This window comes from Artibeus jamaicensis, unplaced genomic scaffold (assembly GCF_021234435.1).
Source record: "Artibeus jamaicensis isolate MK-2021 breed Jamaican fruit bat unplaced genomic scaffold, CSHL_Jam_final scaffold_1964, whole genome shotgun sequence".
NCBI lineage: Eukaryota > Metazoa > Chordata > Mammalia > Chiroptera > Phyllostomidae > Artibeus > Artibeus jamaicensis.
In genome coordinates this window covers 51507477-51531199 of record NW_026522030.1, presented here as the reverse complement: position 1 = coordinate 51531199, position 23723 = coordinate 51507477, and the positions used below count along the sequence as shown (strand labels likewise).

The 23723-nt window shown below is 38.0% G+C and overlaps 1 protein-coding gene across 9 annotated transcripts in view; it reads left to right on the top strand.

The window, feature by feature from the left end:
• Positions 1–23723, top strand: part of NFIB (nuclear factor I B) — a 238606-nt gene that overhangs the window by 12193 nt on the left and 202690 nt on the right. For all 9 annotated transcript variants that reach the window (XM_037142762.2, XM_037142766.2, XM_037142760.2 and 6 more), the window contains exon 2: positions 2735–3266. In XM_037142762.2, the coding sequence (XP_036998657.1) occupies positions 2735–3266 (532 nt within the window). The remainder of the gene's footprint in view (positions 1–2734; positions 3267–23723) is intronic.

Below are 23723 nucleotides of genomic sequence, written 5' to 3'. Positions count from 1 at the left end.
TGATTTGACACACAAATTTAATTGAAAGTCTGTTTGATGTCTTATAAGAAAATGAAATGTCACTGAACATAGTACTTAAGGATGTAAGTACTTAAAAGTTCCCACATTGCTTGGTATCTGTTAAAATAATTTTGCTTCTCTAAAAACATGGCAAGGGGAAAATGAGTGAGGCAAAGCTGTTCCCGTGTACTCTTTACATTCTCAAATTTTTAGTTTATGACTGTACATATGTGTGTTTTTTTAGTCATATCAATAAATCATAGTAAAAGTCAGATTATATATAGGAAGTGAGTTCCAAGAGCATGTTTAAATCCACATTTCCTTGAGCTGGGTTTCCTTTTGCATATATTTCTAAAGGGGATAAACAAAGTTTTTGTAGTTACAGTGGAAGCTGAGAAAGCATGGCATCAGAAAGTGTATGGCGATAGGGAGGTCTTATCATGGGCTGTGGTTGCTGTGAGCAGGGCTGCCTTCCCACACAAAGAACAGATTGTGGTTTAACTCTTTCCATGGCCTAGTTTAATGTGCTTGCATAGTAACTGAATTGTTCAAATCTCTGCTGGAAACTCCTGATCGGTTTAATGATTTCCTCCGTGGCATTTGTTTTTGCCTCATGCTGTGATATAATCATCTGTATTCTGTATTGTTATAAAATTTTGATTTATACATATTCTGCTGTAGGAACGTTTTACAGCAGTATGTTAAAACACTTGATAACTGCAGTATTGATTGAATCGGACATGCATGTCTTCCTTTTCCGAACCACAAACGGCTAACATGCTGCAGTCTTTAGTACTGAAACTTTGAGTCTCGTCATAAAAATGGATTCCTAACTACGTGGGATTTGCGGGCCACCTTCTTTGTTAAAGTGTCATTACTTGTACTTTCGTCATTTTTACCTAATGCAATTCATCAGTCAGCCGGTTAAGTAGAATTTATTCCACGTAGTTCAGGGTGACCATCACTAGTCTGCAAATTCTAACTTGGGATATGGTCAGTTAGAGAAAGTTATTTTGTGGCTGGCTGGGGGACAATGCAGTCAATGTGACCAGAAAAGTGGCTGTGGTGGGAATTCTTATTTGCTTGAGATCTTGGCCTATTACCTGCATGCAGCATGTGTGCACGAGATGTTAAGGGCTTTTGGCCCTGCAGGTAGCTCCGTTGGTTAGAGCATCGTCCCGATAGGTGATGGTTCCAGGTTCGATCTACGGTCAGGGCACATAGAAGAACAGCCAATGACTGCATAAATAAGAGGAACACCAAATCACAATCTCCCTCTCTGTCTCAGAAAGAATTTTAAAAAAGATGTTAAGGGCTTTTTTTCTGAGCTTATGAGACAGGTTTTACATATGGCAAGAGGCAATGAAACACGGACTGCTTTGGAAAGTAACTTGAAATATTTGTAGGTAAAGATTATCTCCTTGTGCCTCCCTTCCTTGACAAAGCCTTAGATGAAACAGGCAGGAAAAAATGCCAGAGCCCAAGGTAAAACCCCTCATTCAGAGGTCAGGTGCTGTGCGTCCGCGCACGTGCCAGTTCACAGGCTCAGGCATACGTGCTCCCACGGTCCTGCCCGAGAGTTCATGTGCACAGCAGATGAATTGTGTTGGTTCCACAGAAGCAGTAAGTGACCAGGGTGCACTCTTGGTGTCACCCTGCCACCGTATGCAGAGACACAAAGAATGTAAAGTTGGTGCCAAGTTGCCATTTTTCATTGTTCAGCTCAGATTGATTTTTAAGGGGTTTAGAATAATTGCCATACTCGTATGATCGGTTGACAAATTAGCCGGGTCTGTGGGGCTTTAGGCTGTATAGGAAAAGCTGCTGTGAGAACATTCGTGTGATTTTTATTTTCAACTTTAGAAACTTTTATTTAAAAAATGCAAGAGAGAGTGTGTGTGCCAGGGAGCCGGACAGTGTTGAGTATGAGTGTGTGTGTGTGTGTGTGTCTTAGGGGCTGGTGGTGGTGGTGGAGGGAGCAAACGCGCTGCTGAAAGTATGGAACCTTCTGTTCAGGACACTGATATGTCGAGCTGTGTCCTTTGCCCACTTTCCCTCACTGTATACCGGTTTCTCTAGTTACCACTCTTGGAATGGTGCTGTTTTAGTGTTGGAATGTTGGACGTTTGATAAGAAAATGGATCAAGTTTAATGGCGCATGCTCTTTGTGCCACCAGCAGCCTCTTGCTGGGAGCATGCTCCAAAAGCGGGAACTGTGTGGCACTGCACTGAGCATCTCTATGCTTTGTGTTTCTGTGCCACAGAGAAGAGAAGTGAACTGTGGCACTGCTCCTGCCTTCTGAACAGCTCTGCTCCGATTAAAAAAAAAAAATCTCACTGTGTTCTTTGTAAAATGGTACTGCATAGTGTTAGTTGGTCAATCCAGTATTTAAATATGAAATTAGGTGCCAAGCACCCTGGTTGCTTACGTTTTAAAGAATGTAAGATGCATGGTGGGAATGAGGGGGAATAGAGCCCGAATGAAAATACAAATATAAACCTTATTTTCTTTTTAGGAGGGGGAATCAACCCATGAATTTTGGTGGAAAAGGGGCAGCTTGGTACACTTGATTTTCTTCTTGTTTTACTCTTTGGATCATTTTAAATCAGAAAAGTGTTATTTTTATGCATAACTTCTTGTACGGAATTGAGAATGGATAGTGGACTTTTTTTTTTTAGGCTTTAAAGCTAAACTGACCATGTATGTTGTCTTTTTCCCTGTCATGTCCCACAGGATGAATTTCACCCATTCATTGAGGCACTTCTTCCACATGTCCGTGCAATCGCCTATACTTGGTTCAACCTACAGGCTCGGAAGCGCAAGTACTTTAAAAAGCACGAGAAGCGAATGTCAAAGGATGAAGAAAGAGCAGTCAAAGATGAGCTTCTTAGCGAAAAGCCTGAAATCAAACAGAAGTGGGCATCCAGGCTCCTGGCCAAACTGCGCAAAGATATCCGCCAAGAGTACCGAGAGGACTTTGTGCTCACTGTGACTGGCAAGAAACACCCGTGCTGTGTCTTATCCAATCCTGACCAGAAGGGTAAGATTAGGAGAATCGACTGCCTGCGACAGGCAGACAAAGTCTGGCGTCTGGATCTAGTCATGGTGATCCTGTTCAAAGGCATCCCCTTGGAAAGTACCGATGGAGAGCGGCTCATGAAATCCCCACATTGCACAAACCCAGCACTTTGTGTCCAGCCACATCACATCACAGTATCAGTTAAGGAGCTTGATTTGTTTTTGGCATACTACGTGCAGGAGCAAGGTAGGAGCAAATCGTTCTTTCTTCTCGCACCTCTAACACTGCCCACAAATCCCGTGTACAGACAGAATCTGTGGTTTGGGTTAAAGGGTCCCCAAGGCCCCGAGGTCTCCTTCCTCCCCCAGTGTGCAGAGTGTCATGCCCTGTTCCTGTCCACTGCTCTGTGCAAGCCGGGGAAGTAAGTAGACAGGTATGAAAGTGGTGCTTTCATACCTGGATCGGCATGGGCATTTAAAGAAAGACCACAAAGATGTGTTTTCAAATGTCTTTGAAATAATCCACTTTATCAAAGACACAGGATAGTCTGAAAAATGTGGTCCATTACACTTTACTGTTTTGTCTAAGGCTACATTGCTTGCACCTCGTCATCTTTTCTCAATTTGAAAACGTAACTTTATTTATGAATAGTCAGACTCACTTAACTAGCCTCACGTGTAATGAGGGAGATGAACTTTGTTCACGAATCTAGTGCCATGGCACTGAAAATAGAATTAACATTTTCTGTTACAAAATGCTCAAGAGAGCCAGTACTGGAGAGTATATTTTACATAGACGTAAGTTTATTTAATTAAAATATTTCTATCATTACCTGCTTTTTATTGTATGGTATTCACTGCAGATTAAATGAATTATTGTTGTTTAAATAATTTGTTGTAATATTTTTTCAGAGTGACTTGGGAACATGTCACGTTAGTTTACTTGAGTGCAAATGCATAAAACTTTCCGAGGAGAAAAGTTGCAGCTATCCTTACAGAACAAAAACAGAAAGTTGACTAGTTACACTGGTTTAAAGTAAATCTCAAAAAGAATGCAGAAACCACATACCATACCTGTTTTTTTTTTAAAAACATAGTTGATAAAGAGAATGATATAAGTGTTACCTGAATAATTCAAAAATAGGTGATATTTTTATATTTTTGCTTAGTGTTTTTTTGAGTCGATGAAATGTTTCTTTATTATTTTATTTTCTTCACATGTTTTCTTTAAGTAGGTGAGAATATCTTTTCTTCCGATCACTCTGTCAGGATATAGATGTCCTTGTATTAGCAACAATCCGTAGTAAAACCTTATTAAAAAAATGCATGCCCAAAGTGGATGAAGTCTGAGCTGCTGCAGACGGTGGGTTGTTTCCTACCCGGGCCTGGTAGTAGGGAGAATGCTTTGTAGATGGTCAGCTGGAAGGTGGCCCTCTGATGCCTGGTAAATCAAGGTGGGGTTGGATAAATTGGTATGAACTTTATTATCATCTAAAAGAGAAAACTCCAAAATTACTCTTTGACTCGAAAATCTAGGTAACTTACTATTTGCTTTTTGTATCTCTTTCCTTGATAAAATTTTCAAGATATGCTTCAATGTAATTAAAAAATTTTTAGTTTGATTTTAAATAATGGTGTTGGACATCATACATTGCTTTTTTTTAAAAAAAAATTAAACTTGACATTTATTCTTTCTATGCATTTAAGAATTAAACTCCAAGTAATGATGGTTTAAGGCACATACATATTTCCTTTCTGTGGGTCCTAAAATAAAAGCTCATTGACACATGACACCTAATTTGATTGACAGCTGTCTAGGAGGTGACATGTTAAGGTGGGCTGTACATATGTGTCGGATTGCCTGTAAATGTGTTGTAACTGTGTTGTGAAAATCAGGGCTAGAAGTAAAGTTTTAAAAAGTGGGTCATGTAAGTTTTTAGTACAGTGTAGGGAAGATGTGCAAGCATTTGACTGCTGCTCACACTTTCACTTGCTTGAAGGCTAGTCCTGGAGGTGCGCGTGTTTGTACACTCCCTCCCAGGGCAGGCAGCCAACTCTCTTGGTTGATGAACTGACAATAAAGAACATATCCTTTACTTTTGTGGAGATAGATTGAAGAAAGAAAAATGCATAAGATGCCTTCTGCATTGCACCATCAGTCGTGATCCTCATAAAGTTTTAAGCAACTCTCGGAGACCACATTTTCAGAGAAAACATGGATTTTGTTGTTGTTTCCAGGCTGTGTCATGAAACCTTTCATTATTTTACACTGTGCATCCAGTTGGCATCCTCTGCTACCTGCCAGGGCATCATTTCTTCTTAACATCTGGGGGCTGTAAAAAAAAATCACATCAGGATGCTTTTTTGTTTGCTCTTTTTCAAAACTTATTATCTTTTTTTTTTTTTTTTGGTTAAATAAAGGTTAATGGTGTCATTTTGTAGTACAGTAGATTAATGAAGGCACCTTAAAAGAGAAGGCTGAAGTCAGTTGGCTGGCTGCACATGCCCACAGTGACTTTTTATTTCTCCTCTAAGTGCATGAAAACCCGCTTCAGTCTGTTTTCTAGATCAGGTAAAGAAGTACAAAGAAAAACATGAAAGAAATCAGAAAAGAAAAATGTTATGTTTGCAACAGAATAAGCAACGGAATTACCTTCCCCACTTTTTTCCTTCTCGCCCCACTTCTAAAGGACTGGGAGGAAAACACGAGAAAGAACAGAGAGAATGCCAAAGATGGTTGCCACTGGCACCCGCATTGGCATCGGACCCTCTTTGTTTAGCTCAGGATGCCTGTGATTTGTTAGTTGGCATCCGCATTGCAGTGTGGAGTGATGTTACAATATATTGACAATTTCCAGATCTGGAAATGTCAATAATCCTCTTGGTTATTTATAAAAGATCATAAACTGCATCTTTTCTAAGGATGAAATAAAGACCAACGTATAATAAAGTTCCATTGTTGACCAACTTCCTATGCTTATCTTTTTCCCTCTTTCTCTTTTGGTTCAACCCACACACTTTTTTTTTTTCCTTCTTCATGCCCAGAAGCCTCATCTTTTTTGAAATGTGGAAAGAGTTACTATAGCTTTGACACAAGTATTGTGCTACATCTGCATCTGATATGGTTTGGAGAAAAATTTATGCATTTCGAAATCATTTTTGATATATAGTTCATTAGACTTTTGCATCACATGGCTGCAAGGCAGCGTTTTCTTTAAAGCTAAATCTCTTTGTTACTCAGCTTCTTCTCTGTATTATATCCTGGTTGGCCGCAGTTTAGTCCATTTTTCAATTTTTCTACATTAGTAAAGGGTTCTGTTCAACATAGCCATTTATAAAATGATGTAACCCCCTCATCCCGCTTTACCTGAAATATACACATCATTTGGGAGTAACTGCATTTAAATCCATAAAATCATTTGATGTTATTGATTCAGAGGGCTGCCCCTCGGCTGTTTCGTTGCTACAAGAACCGCCATTTTGTTTGTGAAGTGCCAGGCGAGGGGGAAAAAAAAAGGCAGACACTGTGCTGGATGCCAATAATGGTTGCCAGTGGCACCGAGGTTGGCATCAGCCCCTCTTTGTCTAGTTGCTGAATGCCTTTGATTCGTTGGTTGGCATCCGCATTGCAGTGGGCACACTGGAAAGTTTTTGACAATCCCTGAATGAAAGCTGCTTGCTTGTTTGCTGCAGCAAACCTTAGCTAATATAAAACCCTTCCCTTTTTTTTTTTTTTTTAGGTTTAAAAAATTTTTTTTAGGACTGGGACAGATTAAAGGGGAAAAAAATAACTCCAAAGTGCCCCCCATTTTCCCAAAGATATTAAAGATGTCCAATGATTCCTGGGCAGGTGGTAGGTACCTTTTCCCCATATTGTCTTTGTTATTGCATTTATGAAAGCAAAGCAAAACAAAAGAAAACAAAACAAAACAAAAAGCAGGCAAGCCTTGCACAGCACACCTTACAGGGACATAAGTGCACTGTAGGGTGCGGGGTGTGCGAGGGGAAGGGTGCGGAAGACCAGCCAAACGTGGTGATCTGTAATGTGTTCGTTATGACCGACTCTTGCTTTCAGTCACATCACTGCTTATTACTTAGTTTTTGGTTCCCTCGATTTTCGTACTTGCAGAATTTATGGTAACATGTTGGGAGGACCTTACTTTTCTTTCCAGTTAGTAATGTGTAACAGTGTAAATGTTTAAAAAAATGAGAAAACCTTAATGAGGAAACCTGTGTTTTAAGGCCTGATATAAATCATTCACTCCTGAATGTTCCAATTCTGCACCGGAATATTGCCAAATTATCAGTGCACAGTTCTGCACACCAGTAAAAGCAACCAAAAGGCTAAAATAATTTTGAAGTTTCCTCGATAGTTAGCATTAATATGGCTTTCCAGTTAACCACCATTATCTCGTTAATTAATAAGGATTAGCAGTTCTACCCAAAGGGCTACACAGAAGGAAGTCTGGCCTCTGGGAGGCCTTGACTCACCAGGCAGTGTCCTGCCTGAAGGGGAAGAAAGCAGGGTGGGGTGCGGGTGTGGGGACCGGGCTTTTTCTGAGGCAGGGAAGGGCTCTGAAGAAGGAGAGAGATCACACAGCACACTAAGTTGGAAAGTCTCAAGAGATAGTAACTGTTGTCATGAATTTAACAGATTCGAGTTTAAACTAAGTCAGTCTCACTGATTTTTGGACTGTATTTTGCACTCATATTAAAGATCAGGAGTGGAAACATAGAAATGAAGATCTCAAGGAGGGTTAGCAACAGGGGAGTGGGAGGAGGAGAAGGGGGGAGAAGGTACAGAGAAAAAGTAGCATAGACAAAAGATAGAAAATAGATGGGGGGGGCAAGAATAGTATGGGAAATATAGAATCTAAAGAGCTTGAGACACGTGGTCATAAACCAAAAGGGGGGAATGGTGGGGACGGGGGGTAGGGTGGAGGGGAATGAAGCGGGGGAATAGAACAAGTGTAATGGCATAATCAATAAAAAAATAAATTAAAAAAAACTTAAAAAAAAAAAACCCAACATGCTTTGGAGTGCTCTTAAAGAGAGTCCAGGAACCTCATGGTGCTTATGAAATCATGAGGAGTTTCCTTTAGCTGATAGTATCCTTAAGATTGCGATCCAGTGTTAGATGGCAACTTGTGTTGTTTTCTTGTAAAGCATTATGATAATCTAAGTACATTTTGAAGTTGAGGAAAATGTGACTTGTTTACAGGGGAAGCTGTAACCATTATTGTTTTTGAAATAGAATCCTTCCTGGCTGTCACATACCATTAGCAAGGAGGTTAAACGCTAGGAATTATTTTCCTCCTTCAGTCACTGTAATTATTTCTGTATAAAAAAACTCAAGTAGATAAGTGTTTGCAAGTTGATAACATACTTTAACAATTCCATAAACTTCACTTCCTTTGCAGGTATTTCCCATTATGGGGAAAAGGAAGCTTTCATAACTTGTTAACAGGAGGCTGCTCTCTAGGATGAGGACGAGTGCAGGCAATTGTGAAATGCTCAGAGAGCATAAAGTCTGTAAGCTTGTTTGAGTTAGGGGAACACTGTTCAGTTTTCCCATTCCGCATCCTGTCCTCGACTGAACTCGTGAACTTTAGTGCTCGTTTGTTTGCATTCTGCCTCACACGCAGTTCACCAGATAAAGAAGGGCTCTTATTGGCATGTTTTATGCCGAGGCTTAATGAGACCTTTGTGGGAACGTATATTGTAAGATAAGATACTTAGCAGTTTTCTCACTGATAAGAAGAAAGCACAGTCTGAGGGGCCAGAAGTTCGCTCCCTGTGCCATGATGTCCCTGCCATAAGACAGCATGGCCAGACAACTCAAGAGTTAAACTCCGAGGCCCCACTTGCCAGCTGGGAGAGCTTGGCATCTGTGTTCTGATATGGCAGACTGAGCTCTTGCGTGGCTGTTAATATGATCTCACTTTTCAAAGGCAAGGGAGGGGCTCATTTGTTGTATCAATTATGATTTTCAAATATTTAAAAATAGATAGTGCCCCACTTTCTGGAGGCAGCGAAGGTTGGTAAAATATCCCAGTGATGGTGCAATGGTATCCTCCCCCCATAAACACAGCCCTACACGTTGTGTATTAAAAAATATGCATCTAGGTAATATGCTTGGGTTTGCAAATTTAGTACACTAATGCCTCTTGTGTGGCAGAATAACTCCACATGGAAAAGAACTGAAATGATATCCGTTATTCAGGGACACTGGTAAATGGGGGGAACTGTGAATGGCAGTGACGGAAGATGATGGCTGGGTCCCCTAGATGGTGGCTCACTGACCGTGGGACACAGGCCTGGAGCCCAGGAGCTGGGCAGGCTACTCAGGGAGCTCCCCTGTTGCCACTGCCTTAGTTCTTTAAAGTTTCTGTTTCCTAAAGTGGTCCATTGGGGGTCTGTCTACAGATAGATGCAATATAGATTTGGTAGGATTTTTTATTTACTTGTTTTTTCCTAAATTTGGAATTTCGAAGGAGACTGCCAAAAGGAAATGAAAATTTTAATCCTCCATTAACTCTCCCCCTTGAAATTTGGCACTAGCATTTGAAACTACAGTCCAAGATATCTGTCTGACTCAGTACTAAGTCTTCCTCGTAAACTTTCATTGTGCTCCACTGCATGGAAAACCTAGACCAGTGGGCTTCAGAGACTTTTTTATAGCACCCTTTCTCGTCCCACCTGTGCCACCTGGTTGGAATCTAAGCACCTGAACAGGGAGAGACCCCATGGGCGCCCGTGTCAGAATCCTCTGGAATTCTGAAAGTTGAGCTAAGTACGTTTTCATTTCTCTCGTCCCTGTGGCTTCCATGATAACTGACTTTATAATAAAAGGAATAATTATTGCTTTGTGTGAAGCTGAAGATTTGCAGGGAGTGGGAATAGCATTAAATTCCCACTAAAATAGGAAATCCTTAACTATCTGAAAATGATGGGCAAAGGAAAGTGATCCCTTGTTCCGAAACTGGATTTTGGGTGGAAGTTTCCTCTCAGTGTGTAACAAAGAATAGCCTTTGCTGCTTTGAAGTTGATGGAAGTCTAACTTGGGACACTGGAGGAGTTTTTCAGTGTCTGTGCTGCGGCAGAGCAAATGATTAGCCAACATAGCGTTCAAAGCAAAGTCTTCCAACTTTTTCTTCCATCCTTGTGGAGGAGGAATACTTTTAGAAATCTCAAGGACTGGTGTGGTTATGTGATCGGAAACTGGAGTTATTACAGCAGCATGCCTCGGTGCCAAGCATAGCAAGAGGGGAGCTTCCTCTTAAGCACACTCACTTTTCTGTGGCAGCGTGGTATGTCATCTCATTTTAAAGTACATTCTTGGGTCCTTGAACTCTAATTATGTGATGTGGTTAATTTAACTGAATTCAGTTGTTAGGATTTGGCATAGAGAACAAATCATCAGACTGCAGAGAACTTGTGAAAACTAAGTGCGTGTAGCGAGGAGTGAGTCTGTGGGATTAGCTTGTATTAGACCGAACATTCCAGGATGGGAGGCTAATGGGACTTGAATGGTTGGGCTTTTTGGTTGTTATATTATTCAGAAAATTGGAAGAAATGGCTACCAATTAACCAATGAGGTGGAATAACCTTGAGGCTGAATTGAAGGCCACACACATGCACCAAAAAAAAAAAAATTCTAAAAATTTACATTAAGCAATGTTCTAAGATGGGAATGCATACTATTCTTGTGTGTAAATATATAGTTTCTCATAAAACACTTAGATACACATATCCTGTCTGTTTGTGATGATAGTTTAAACAGGACAGCATGGATGAATCAGACAAATTAAAGAACTCTGAATAAGGACTATGTAATTGAAAATATGGGGTGATGGATGAAGTAATTTTACTGGCTGAGAGTTGCCTGGAGGTTGTATATTTTCAGAATTTTAAGGCATTTCAGAACATATAGGAAGTGATGGAGGAAGCATAAATCGGTCAAAAATGGGATTTAAGCAAGTGCAAAAAAGTCAGAATTGCCTTTGGAAAAAATATTTAAATCTACGCAGTTTTAAAATTATGGTTAGCTTCAAAATAGAAAATTAAACAAATAGTATTTCGTGAATTTTACTTGAATTTTAAAATACATATATCTTCCACCCAGTCACACAGAAGCATTTAACAAGCATCAGTTAATATTGTGATACAAATATGTGAATGAAGGGGAAGACTTTCTCCAAACATGATTTTTCAAAACTGACATTAAAAGCATACCTGGAGAAATACATTGGTGTTAACAGGGAATGGTAGAGTTTAGGACAAAAATGTAATCATGAGCACAGATGTTAAGAAAGGTGTTTGAAATAGGGTGTCTTCTGTAATTCAGATGAGTAGGGGATTACATTTATGTCTATGTTAATAATACAAGCACGTCAATATGAAGTCTATACCCCTCTATTAGTGAATTCGGAAGTGTGAAAAATGTTCCTGCTTAGGAAAACTTGTATTTTATTATTCTGACACCTGCAGTTTCTGGATGGATTACCTTAAATTTGCTATGCTATGTTAAAAGCCTTGTTTTATGAGGTCGGTCTCAGCTTCTGGCCTTGGTGTCAGGAACCCTGCTACGTGATGCAACTTGCCTTGTTAGGTTTAATTGACCAAAGCTGATGTGTTAAAACAATTCATTTGTGCTGTAACTTATGCCCTGGCTAAGTTGCTACCTGAATCCTTTGACCTTGACTTGTCTGGGTCATGAAATGGCTGCAAGCTGTTTGACCTTTCTATTGTGTAGTAATGTCACTGTTTCCTCTTATTCTTTTATGGTAATAGCTGACAAAAAGTCCCAGCCCTGACTTTACACCCCAGTGGATTCAAGACGTCCTCTGCAGCAGCCACATCTTCTGTTTGCCATGGTCTGGCTGCAGAAGTGACTGTCTTTTGTTTGCTGACAGTGACGGGGACAAATGTGCAGCCCTCCTTGCGACAGGAGGTCGGGGGGTAGTGTTCTGGCTTTGGGAGGCATTTGGATTTCTCCGGCTTAGGTTTTTAGCTTCTGTGTTTTATGATGATGCATATCACAATTTCCTTTTCCCCACTCTTTTGAGGTCAACTTTTTAGCTTTTTATATTTATGGCTTCCTTAATAATGACTTTTCAACATTTTCAGCTGTTACAATAAAAATATCTTACAGTTATTATAGAGGGTAAAAGTGGTAAACTTAGTTATGCTTTTGGTTACCAATGTGTAAGTCCAATGACTGACTTTTATTAAACTTCACCCTATAAATCTTTGTCCAGTATTGGAAAAAGCTATATACTCAACACTTAGGACAAAGGCAATTAAAAAAAAACAAAACGAGAGTGATGTTATAACTTTATATATGCTATCTTATAACATAATTTTAGTGGAAGCTTATTCTTTGTGACTTAAATAGCTAAATTCTATGGCATAGTGAGCCATCAGTAAATTTGAAATTTTATTACTGTGGAGATTTTTGCCAGTATAAGAAATTAAATATTTATTTTAATGAATATAAAAAATGTCTTTTCTCCATTCTCTATGAAGACCTCATATGCAAAAATAGAGAATTTTATATCTGTTCTCTTCTGAAGCCATGAAATAGTTTTATTTTTAAAGTATTGGAAATGACTTCTAAAATGTTAAAACAGATATTTTTATCCTACCAAATTTTTCTTTGCCAAATCTGACATTGTAGTTCATGATTTTTCCTATATTTGCCAGGTTAAATATTTAAATTCCAAGCTGTTCGATTTTATTTTTAAATTATTAGAGGGGGAAAAGAGGAAGTTTAAGTTAGAATGTGCATTTCCTTACCGGGGTGGCACATACTGTTTATGCGCGTGTGTGGAAACACTGACAGATGAGGAGCCACGTGGTGCCCGCACCAGGACCCGGGCGGGAAGCACTGGGGTTTTCTATTCCCATTTTAAAAGTGTCTGAAATGGAGGGTGAGATGGGTTTTTCTTCTTTCTCTTTTCTTTCGGTTGTTTTGAACTGTTTTCCCCAAGGAATGTCCACAAGATCAAGGACTTCCAGTGCTTTTCAGCATTAGTGATACTGATAACCCAGCATCTTGCAGTTCTCAGGAGAAAGAGTGAATGAAATGCGCTGAATCTGATTGTAGTTAGTAGCCTCAGTTTCTCTCTCCTCTCCTACAAAAATCGATCTAGACTGATTGATTTTCTCATTTTGTTTCTCTAGAACATTTCTCTTGCCTTTCTTCTTAGTCACTGGCCTTCTCAGTGGTAGAGCCAGTCAGAGTTGGGTTTGGATGTGGTTGGTGGGCTAAGGGATCATGGGCAGTGGGGCTGTGGTACAAGAACAACCAGCCCCTGAGGATTAAAAAAAAAAGTCTATGACCTCTTCCACGAGTCTGCCTGAGTACTTCCATTGGAAGAATTCAAAATGTATCTCAGCTGTTGAGTTGAAGAGGTGAAGTTCCTGGAGCATGGGTAATTGGTGCGGATGTGCCTGTGCGGGTTGCAGAGTTGAAGAGAAGTGGAGTTAGGGAAACAGAGAGAAAGGTAGGGCTTAGGTCTTGCAGGAATGACCGAAGAAGGATGGTTCATTCATAGACTGAGTAGTAAATATCATGTAATTTAAAATATTCCGCCTCATCCTCTGAATTTTGGATTGCTTTGGGAGTTGAGCAGATGTTCATTCTTCTTGCTTTTTAGTTTTTGGAGACCATAGATAGAAGTGCATGAACCTGGCATTTTGAGGTCTAGTCTCGTCTATGGCCATACCACCCTGAATGCGCCCGATCTCGTCTGAGGTCTAGTCTTGGTTCTGCCCCTTTATCAGCTTTGAGAGCTTGATCAAGTCACTTAACCTCCAAGTGCTTTGGTTTTCCATTTTGTAAAGGGGGAGTTAAAATGCCTAGTTCACAGGGCTGTTTTAGGATTACATGAAGTAATTAGTGTAAGTAAAAAAATAATGTTAATAATAAACCATTATTACTCTCTATACAGGAACAAAACATAATGTATACTTCCAGAGAAACTACTCAATAGTGAACATAGGGAGTGGTTGGGCATTGAAGCAAGAAGTCATCAATTGGTCGTTACGTATTTTGGGTGATAAGACATTCCAAAGAGAAATTGAAAGTTCTGATCACAGTAATGAGTATAGATATTTATGAGTAAATACTCTGAATATAAGCACTTGAAGTTAGCTAGTTGTGTATAGTTTCTTCTTAAAGATTGTATTTATTTATTTTTAGAGAGAGGGGAAGGAAGAAAGAGAGAGAAACATCAATGTGTGCCTGCCTCTCATGAGCCCCCTACTGGGGATGGGGCCAGCAACCCAGGTGTGTGCCCTGACTGGTAATCATACTGGCGACTGACGGGTTAGCAGGCCAATGGGTTAGCTCAATTCACTGAGCCTCACCAGCCAAGGCTAGTTGTGTATAGTTTTAAAATCTATTTAAATTGGAATTACTTTACAAGTTTTAGCAATTCTTTATATTAGAATTATCAGAGAATTTCTTGATCAATCTAGGAGGATTTGAGGGGAAAGAATAAAATAATTTTATTAGTGGCTCTCTGAGTAATTAATTCAACCTTCGTGTCGAATGAAATGAGTCCTAGCAAGTAATTCATTGCAGTGGCCTATAATTCACTGTACTCCAGTAAAAGCATAAGACTTTTATTTACCAAAAGTTAAATTGCCAACATTTGGGAGAGCTACACGTATGTTTTAGATTTAGTTGGACAGAAGTGGTGATGATGTGGGTAGACTGGATTGTTCTTGAAGAGGGCAAAAGCTGCTGTTCTTAGATCTAAGTCTGAAAGTGTCTTATTTAAAAATGACCTCTAGTTGGGTGAAAACTAAAGATGTTTAATTAGTTACATGGATTGTTTTGATTTTATTGCCATTTAACTTTTCTCCTTTAAATCAGTCTTTCCCATTTGTCCTTTTTATGGTGTTAAGAAAATTAATTAAATGATCTCTGGAGGGAAAAAGTTGATATTTCTTACTGAAAGTGATTTCACTTTTGCTAAGAACAGTTGGAAGCAAAAATGGGAAGTGGTTAAAACATTACTTTTTCTTCCCAAATTAGATTTGGGATTAGTGTTTGACTTTCGCTCTGGTCGGTTGGATTTGTGTGGTCATGAAGGAGCTTGCGGGCCAGGCCCTTGGGGAGCTAGTCCTGGTGCTTGCTGTCCGGGGACCAGGGCGTTGCTCCCCACCCTCACTCGGCACAGCAGGTTTGGGAAGTGGACAGATGAGCCCATACCCACAGTCCCTACCAGGGAAATACTTTAAAATGGATGTCACATGGATGCAGTGCAAAAAAAAAATCATATTCTTATAGGAAGCATTTTATAATAATACCAAGATGTTCTAGCCAGGAGTTAATAGGAAAAGTTGCCTCACTGTTTGTTCATCAGTTAAAGGCTAACTAGGGTGTACAGAAAGCAGAATCAGAACATTGATTAGGTTGTTTAGATTCTGGCACATAATTTTTAATAACCTCTGTCATGCCTTTTCTTTCTGAGAACATACCTGTGTTTAGTTGCTGTTCTGTTCGTGGGGTATGCAAAAATATCAAAAAGCATGTATTTTAGTATGTAAAACAAAGTACAGTAAAAAGTGTTAAAGATTCGTAAAATTTATTGCTGTTGATGGCAGAAGGATTTTGTATTTTGTCTTTGTAATACATTGGATAAACTTTGTTTACACTTATGATCTAAAGTTGATGTTGACTTAACATGGGAACATGTACGTGGTTCTTAAATATTGATTGCCTTTCATAGCCTCCTGGAGATGCTAACATATTTCTTTAAGTTTCCTGATGGTGAAGCATTAATATTTTTGGATAAGACTCACAATTATCATATAACAATATCTGTTCAGTCTCTAAATAAGGGAAAAGCATCTTATTGTAATATGAGGATCACTGGTCTTACCATAATTAAATAGACTGGTTATACTACATTAATCCCTTTTGGAACATTTGGAATGACTTCTTAGTACTAACAAATGCAGCATTAGGGCCTACAATCAATCTGCTTTTTGTATCTAGCATTTGTATAATATAAAACATGTGTATAGAAAAACATATTTCAGGTTTAAGATGAGTTCATAGGAGGACAAAATGAAATTATATTGGACTATTAAGCAATGTGAATATGATTTCAAGTACTGATAAAATAGGGAATTCATTCTGAGTCAGCATAGGTAGACATGTTGTTTTCAGTAAGGGTTGTTTTTTTTTTTTTGTGAATAGCATGTTTGGTGTCTCAGAATTACTTCTCCCCTGAGATCCAAGTTTTGTTCCTGACCCAGCAGATAAATGCAAAATGAATTGGAAGCATTTTTTTCAATCTAATACCCAGGAGGTTGTGTTAACACCTCGTGAGCTGGTGTTTCTTGGTACCTGTCATTGATAGTTATTTGTTAATCCTAGAGAAAGTGAAGTTGACACAATTTTAAAGTCTGGCTTAGTTTTGCTCTGTGCTCCATAGTAATGGTTTCAGTTAATGAACAGACTATGCAGTTACTAATCAAGCAGCGGGCAACAGATTTGTCGAAGGGACTTCTGAGTCCGGGTTACGTGCGTATCTTCTGCTCTTGAAGCCCCCTGAGGCTTGGTTTCCTCCTTGACGTGGGCTGTTTGTTGAGGTTGATGTGAATTCAGTCTTAGGTGTTCCGGTTACAGGGAGACTATTTCGTGAAGGATGAAGTATTAGTTCAATTTTAGGGCAGACCGCGTGTGTATGGACAGAGTACTATGGAAATGCTGAGATTACTGAGTGGTTTGCATCCATTTTACACCATGTGCCTGGGACCAGCTAACACATTTTCAGGAGAAAACACGATGTAGCAACAATATTAGATCATGCAAATGAGACTACTGAATAGTAATAGTTATGGGCAATATTTTGGAAAACACTGATTAGTGACAGTTTTATTACAGCAAATGTATGTATCAAGTCCCCAGATTTCATTGTAATGTAGCGAAAACAGATGTCAAAGTGTCCCAAACAGAATTTCATGCTTAATCTACATATTGCATGGAACGTACAAACAAACCATTTAGAATTCTGTTATTTAATCCTTTTAGAAGCAATGAAAATATACAATTTAGATTTACTCTATTCTTTTTTTTAATTTCAGTTTTTGTTTTCTAGGGGCTGATGATAAATTTTTTTTGTTTGCTATTTTCTTAAGATGCATGTGGGAGAAGATATATCTGCCTATGGATATGGTTTTACTTAATGTACTTTGAACCGTAAGTTTCTGAACATAAGGTCTTTGCCTTAAAAAGAAAAAAGAAAAATTAGGCTCTAAATTATTTAGTGACTCGGTAATGGAATTACCTTTTCCTGTTCCTTTGTTTACTGCTGTAGTTTTCCTCTGTGCCACACAGTGATTGAAGCAGCATGCTGAAGAGGAAGAAAATTGGTAGCCTTACTACTGTTCGCAAGTACCTGCGTGACTTTGGGCCTCTCAGTGACTCAGTTTCTTTATCTGTCAGGTGAGGAAATGGGCTTGAGGACTTGTACTACCCTCTTAGCTTTGGCGTCTTAGGGATTTGGCTTCTGGTTACCTTGACAGAGGGGCGATGCCCTACATATTAAGCAATATTTAATGAAGCTTAATATGCTCGTATTAAATATGGGGTTTTAATGCACTTATTTATTAAAGAGAAATAGAAAATGTGTAACTTGACTCTTGAGTAAGACTCTCATGTTGCTCAATTCAAAGTCCAATAGTCAGATCGTTCTGTTCAATCTAGATAAAAAGCTTTCTTTTTTAAGAAAGAGGTCTTTAACTCATATAATTTTAGAACTGGAAGACTCCCTGGAGACCTTCTCACTTTGCAGCTGTGGGTACTGAGTCTAAGAGAGGCCCAAAGACACTTTGGTTGTTCGTGTTAGTTTTATTGCCGCACGGGTATAAATCAGCATAAATAATGAGAAACATTATTTTGTGAACATAGTAGCAAGCAATTACTTAAAGGAATATAAAGAAAAAAATAATGATTGAAAGTCTTGTATTATCATTTGTAATTTATTGAGATCATTGATTCAAGAGTCCAGTTTTTTCTTTTGTACCTTTTCATAGAATATAGTCTATTGAGGTCAATCTGCAGCCATGGTCTTTATAAAAATGCCTCCTTTCTCTTCTTCAGGGGATGGAAAATACTATTTAAGTGGCCAGCTAATATGGCATCGATGGTGGGGAAAACAGGATCCACTGAAAATGTCCTGCCTGATTTCTAGTAACATGTTTGATGTTGGTTGTAGTAAGAAACACTATTTTTTTGAGTGTTAATTATTGAAAGAAAAGATGGAGCTGGTTATAATGAGTTGGTTTAAGTTTTCCATTTCTTGGATTTCTACAGTGTTCAGTTTAGTTTATGATCTAACTAATCTTTATTTCCTCCACTTTCCTTTGTGTGGTATATATATCTCTCATCTAAGTTTTTTTTTGAAAGCTCTTTTTAGAGTTTAAAACAAACATCCACATACCTTATTTTATTTAAGAGCTGTGTTAAAAAATGTAAAAACTTTTTTCTCAGCTTAATTTTTAGAAACCAAAACATATTAAATTCAGAAGGGAAATTCTGTTCCAGAAGCACACTTTAAATGAATCCTTTTGCTAAGAGTTATTTTATAACATTAAAGATTTATTTGTAAATTATGCTTTATCAATGTCCTACAATGTGTGTATGTATATCAAGTCCTACCTGAATGCATCAGGGATTAAGTGAAAGTGGAGATGATCAGTCTTAGAAGAAATTTCATGTCAACTACTTTTAGGAGCTGATTTCTAGTTTGATCATTTAAATTTGGGAAAGTTTGAAAGCCTGTGAAAAGGCACCATTGTGGATGGGAAAATAGATGACTAAATTATGGGTACTGGGCAAGCGCGTGACACCGAGATCCATGGCGATGGTGTGGGAGCGTGCTGTAGAGGAGATGGTGTCTATTTGTTGAGTGAATGAGTATAAATTATTTAAATTGATATAGAACATTAGGAGCAAATCAGATGAGTGTTATTAAGGTAATAGAAGGGAAGCTCCTCACATGGGAAAATCTGCTTCTTAACAATACTTGTTTTGTTTTGTATCTCTACTGGTGTAAGAACATGCCATTTTCACCTCAGTAAGACCATATGAAATATAATATCCGTATTAGCAATAGAGATTTTTCTGGAACCAGTTGCAGATTCAAATGTTCATTTACCTATTACTCATTTATGTGATGTAAATTCATTATAACTTCTAAGATTCGTTTTTCTGAGCTCTCCTGTGGGCATGGACTACAGTTGGCTGTTGTGAGGGTGAAGTGAGAAAGTGCTTTTGAGGTGCTTAACGCCATGCCTGTCACAGTCTAGGCACTCTGGAAGATGTTTTCAGTGGTGGATGCGACTCCTAGTCAGCAGTCTGTGCGGGGCCCACGCGTGGTAGGGAACGAGGACTGTTTGTTCATGGAATGTTTACCACCTGTGCTGAGTGAGGATCTGGAAGACTTGATCTCTCTTTGGTAGGTCAGAACATTAAGTTAGGGACAATACTCTGCCAAAAGTGGGGAGAAAAATATTAATATAGCAAAATTTGAAATACAGTATTGTAGCTATGGAATGTCTCAAATCTATCCTTAAAGGAGCAAGTGATATAGAACCACAGCAAATAATAATGCTTATTTCAATTTTTCTAGGCAACTTAAAGAAATATCCTTTTCTAGGAGCATAAAGATGGTGGATTCCTATATAAATTTCTTCTCAGCAGTGTATTTTATGACTGTTCATTTTGCAAAAGCATACTTTATTACTGTCCATCTTTCATTTGGGTTATAAAGAAATTCCAGACATAAATATAATCGGAAACAAAACAGAACGTACCCATAACCGTTGTCTAACAGGGAATACTTGAGGTAATGGTATTTATGCAGGAAACCAAGACTTTAAAATTCCAAACCTTTTTATGAGCTTGAATAGTGGTTTATTTTTTCTCCTTTATATCTCCAATAGCACTGAATTATAGTCTCACAAAATGCTTGGAAGAGATAGCTCAGTATTTTCTGTAAGATTTTTCTCTGAAGAACAGTTTTGACTGTTGAGTCTATTTATCAAAACTGTCACAAAATTTTAAAATTATTTTTATTGGTGATATAAGGTACTTTAAATGCCTGAGTTTTTGGTGTTAAGCAAATTTTCTCAGTAGTCACCGAATAACAACCTTTGCCTTGTTATTATTCATTTAATCAAGTCATTTTGTTTTCCCAAAGTATGTGTGTATATACACATATATATGGCATATTAACTTTTTATATTTGTATGTGATTGTTGTGAGTCCAGAATACTTCATGTAGTCAAGGAAGTAGACATATAGTACTTACTAAAATATGTCTTTCAATGGAAATATATAACACTCAGGATAAAGGTGGAAAATGGTTGAGAAATGCATTTATTGAGTAGTAGCTCTGTAGTGAGCACTTGTAATATTTTAAGGAATTAGGGAAAAGTAGTGAAAATATAGATGGCCTCTTTCAAATAATTTACAACTAGAAAACAGAGGACAGTGGTCACTTGCAATATGTATGAGGAAGAAAACTTGCAGAACTAGCAGAACAAATATAACTAATAGTCCCACCAACTGCTATCCTGGTTAGATTTGCTGAGCTCCTGGGGAGGAGACCCGGAGGGACTGTGATGGAAAGGTCACAGAGAGGAGGTGAGTCCTGAGCGGGCTTATCTCAGGGGTTATAGAACAAAAACAAAACAAAGTGAAACAGATAACCAAGAAACTACCTCATACAAATTAACTCTATCTGGCAATAAGATATTTTGTACTTCTAATTTGATCTGGTGTTTTGTTTAAAAAATTAACAAAAGAAGAATATAATAGGAAGCATTAATCCTGATGCTAAAATGCTCAATATTAAGTGGCTTTGACTGATGAATCTCTTCCTCTTAAAATATGAGTAGTAACATTGTGTTTTAATACCTAAATTATTCTTATGTATAGTTTAACGCTTAGATTTCAGTGTAATGCCATATATATATATATATATATATATATAGTTTTAAAATATTTTGTATGATATCTTTTAATTAATTCTAGTATTTTATTTATAATTGTAATCTCGAATGGGAAATGTGAGTATATATTTGTCATATGTCATATGTCTAATAATTTGTTTTACATATTGTAGAATAGAGAAGATAATTCTATGGGCAGTTTTAAAACGTCTAGAAAGCAGGATATTGTGTGAAAAATATTTTATTTGGACAATATAAATTCAAATTTCGTGTCCAGCTTATATCACTATTACCATTTTAAAAATTAAGTTTGGCTCTCAAACTCAGTAGAAGAAGTGAATTGTTTCAGTGCGATGAGGTGAGTTTTTTTTCTGACATTGAAGTATCTGATCTGATGTGAATCTATGCCTTTGTTACTGAAAGCGATGAGTGATTCAGTGACACACTCAACAAAACATTACCCTCAGCTTTATATATTGGATTTTCTTAATATAATTTGCTCTTTGTAAATGATACCTATTTCCTTATGGATAGAGAAAAAACCACAAAATAAAAACTATGGTCATTCTTTGGCCATAGACATATATTATAGCTCTTTTAAAGTAGCTTTCAACTTTAAAGATTACCAGGCCCATCTCCTGATGATAGAATGGAATCTAGTGTGTGAAGTCCTCAGTTCCTCTAAGCTTTCCCTACTCCTCAGACAAATAAGAAGTGAATATATGTTCTTAGACAGGGACCAGCTTTTCCGTTTTTTCATACTTCTTTTTGTGTCCCATAAGGGAATATACAGTGTTGATTGTGTAGTTAACTGTTGATTCTGATGTGCATATATAGCAAGATTATGGTTACTGAAATTTAAAAAGAAGTCTTACTCAGTTTGCTATTTTATGATGGCATTTTAAAGCCATTTTTCTGTCTGCAAACCAGTTATTTAGTTATTCAAGAAGTATTCACTGAGTACTTACTATCTATCAGGTGCCGTGCTGGGTACTGGAATTACAATGTAAAGGAGACAGACATCTTAGTAACTTTAGAGTCGGGGAAGACAATTGAAAATGAATCATCTGATGCTTATTCTTTTCTTTCTAACTAAAAAGCATTTCCATTAGATAACAAATACTTCGTGAAAAGAGTAATGATCTTGATTGTATAAACATAATTTGAAGGAAATGACTTACGAAAACTTGTGACAGTTTCTGAGAAAACAGTGAGACAGAATGGATTATTCTGGTGAACAAATATGATTCTTTTCATCTGTATGATAAAAATATTTTTGTAGGGTACATATGGTAATAACAAGCGTGCGCTGTGGCATCTTGGAGTATGTAGCTTCTCTTGCAGGAACTTGGAAGCATGTCAGGAAGCCTTTCTCAACTCTGGCCTTGCTCCTAACTGGAGCCATTTCACTATGAGCTCTGAGCAGCGGTAGCACCATACCATGCAGGAGTGAAAAAAATCAAGAACTCTAGTGAAGCTTGGAGAAATAGTGAGTACCCATTGGGCTTTGTGATGATGATTGCAATTAATCGAAGAATGGACTGTGGCACTGGGGGTACATCCAATAATTTCTCCAGCTCCCTAAGATGTCAGTAGCTGCATTGCAAGTTTTGCAATTAACTTGTCAGTCTTCTGGATGACTATCACTGGAGAGAGTGACTAGGAGCTCAGGGAGTGCGATCTTGCTGGAAGGAGCCATGAAAACAGTGTCATACAGGAATACTGCATCTGCAACCTTTTTTTAAAAAGTCATTTTTAGCTGTATGACTTTCAGTCCCTTAGGGTCTGTTCCTTCTGTGTAAATGGAGATAATACTAATCTTAAAAGCATTTTGTAGGACTAAATGAATTAATAACTTGGAAAAGGCCTTTCAAACTAACCTGATGCTCAGTAGATAATTTGAGGAGACGGGGGGTAGGATTTTCTGGATCGAAGTAATTTTTCCACAGTGCTTGTGAGTATGTGGTTGTCCAGCTGATGTTTAGTGAACACTTACTATATGTTAGGTATTGTTGTGAGTCTTTTACAAATGAGAACTCAATTGCTGAGCTAGTTAAGGGACAGAGTCCAAATTTACCTCTAGAGCTCATTCTTAAACCCTCATTCTAGATGGTTAAGTTACTCCACCCATGTTAAGGTACAAGGAACAAAAAAAATGTTATCTAGTAAGGGCTAATCTCTGTATATTAAAAAATAAGCTCATTTTAACTTAGTTACACATTTTAAAAAGGACTAAAGTGATCATATGTTTTATCTTTGATTTGTAGGTAGTTGCTTTCAACTTTGATTTATTAATTCTGATATACAGAGTAAAGTTTTAGTGATTTCTGAGTTAACCTTTTCTCCTAAACTAATCATTCTTTCTCATCTGTCGTTTCCTTCTATTCCGTTGTGCTTTTGAATAAGACCCTGAAATTGGATGTGTCTGTTGTATGGACTACAAAGGACACATAGGAAAACTGAAACAGCTTTAAAGACAGGAGGAAGCAGGTCCCATGAATGCTAATCCAGCTCTTCAACAGGAAGGCTCATGGCTTTTGGGATTGACTTTTGATAAACTCTCCTTATTTCACTCACATCATGCTAAATGAATGGTTCTTCTTATAAGTCTTAGAGTATTTTTTTTCCTTCTTATTTGTTAGAAACACTGGGATATTTTCTCATGTTTATTGACATCTGCTTACAACTAAGTAAATGTGCTCTGGGTTCTTTCTGTGGTGACAGC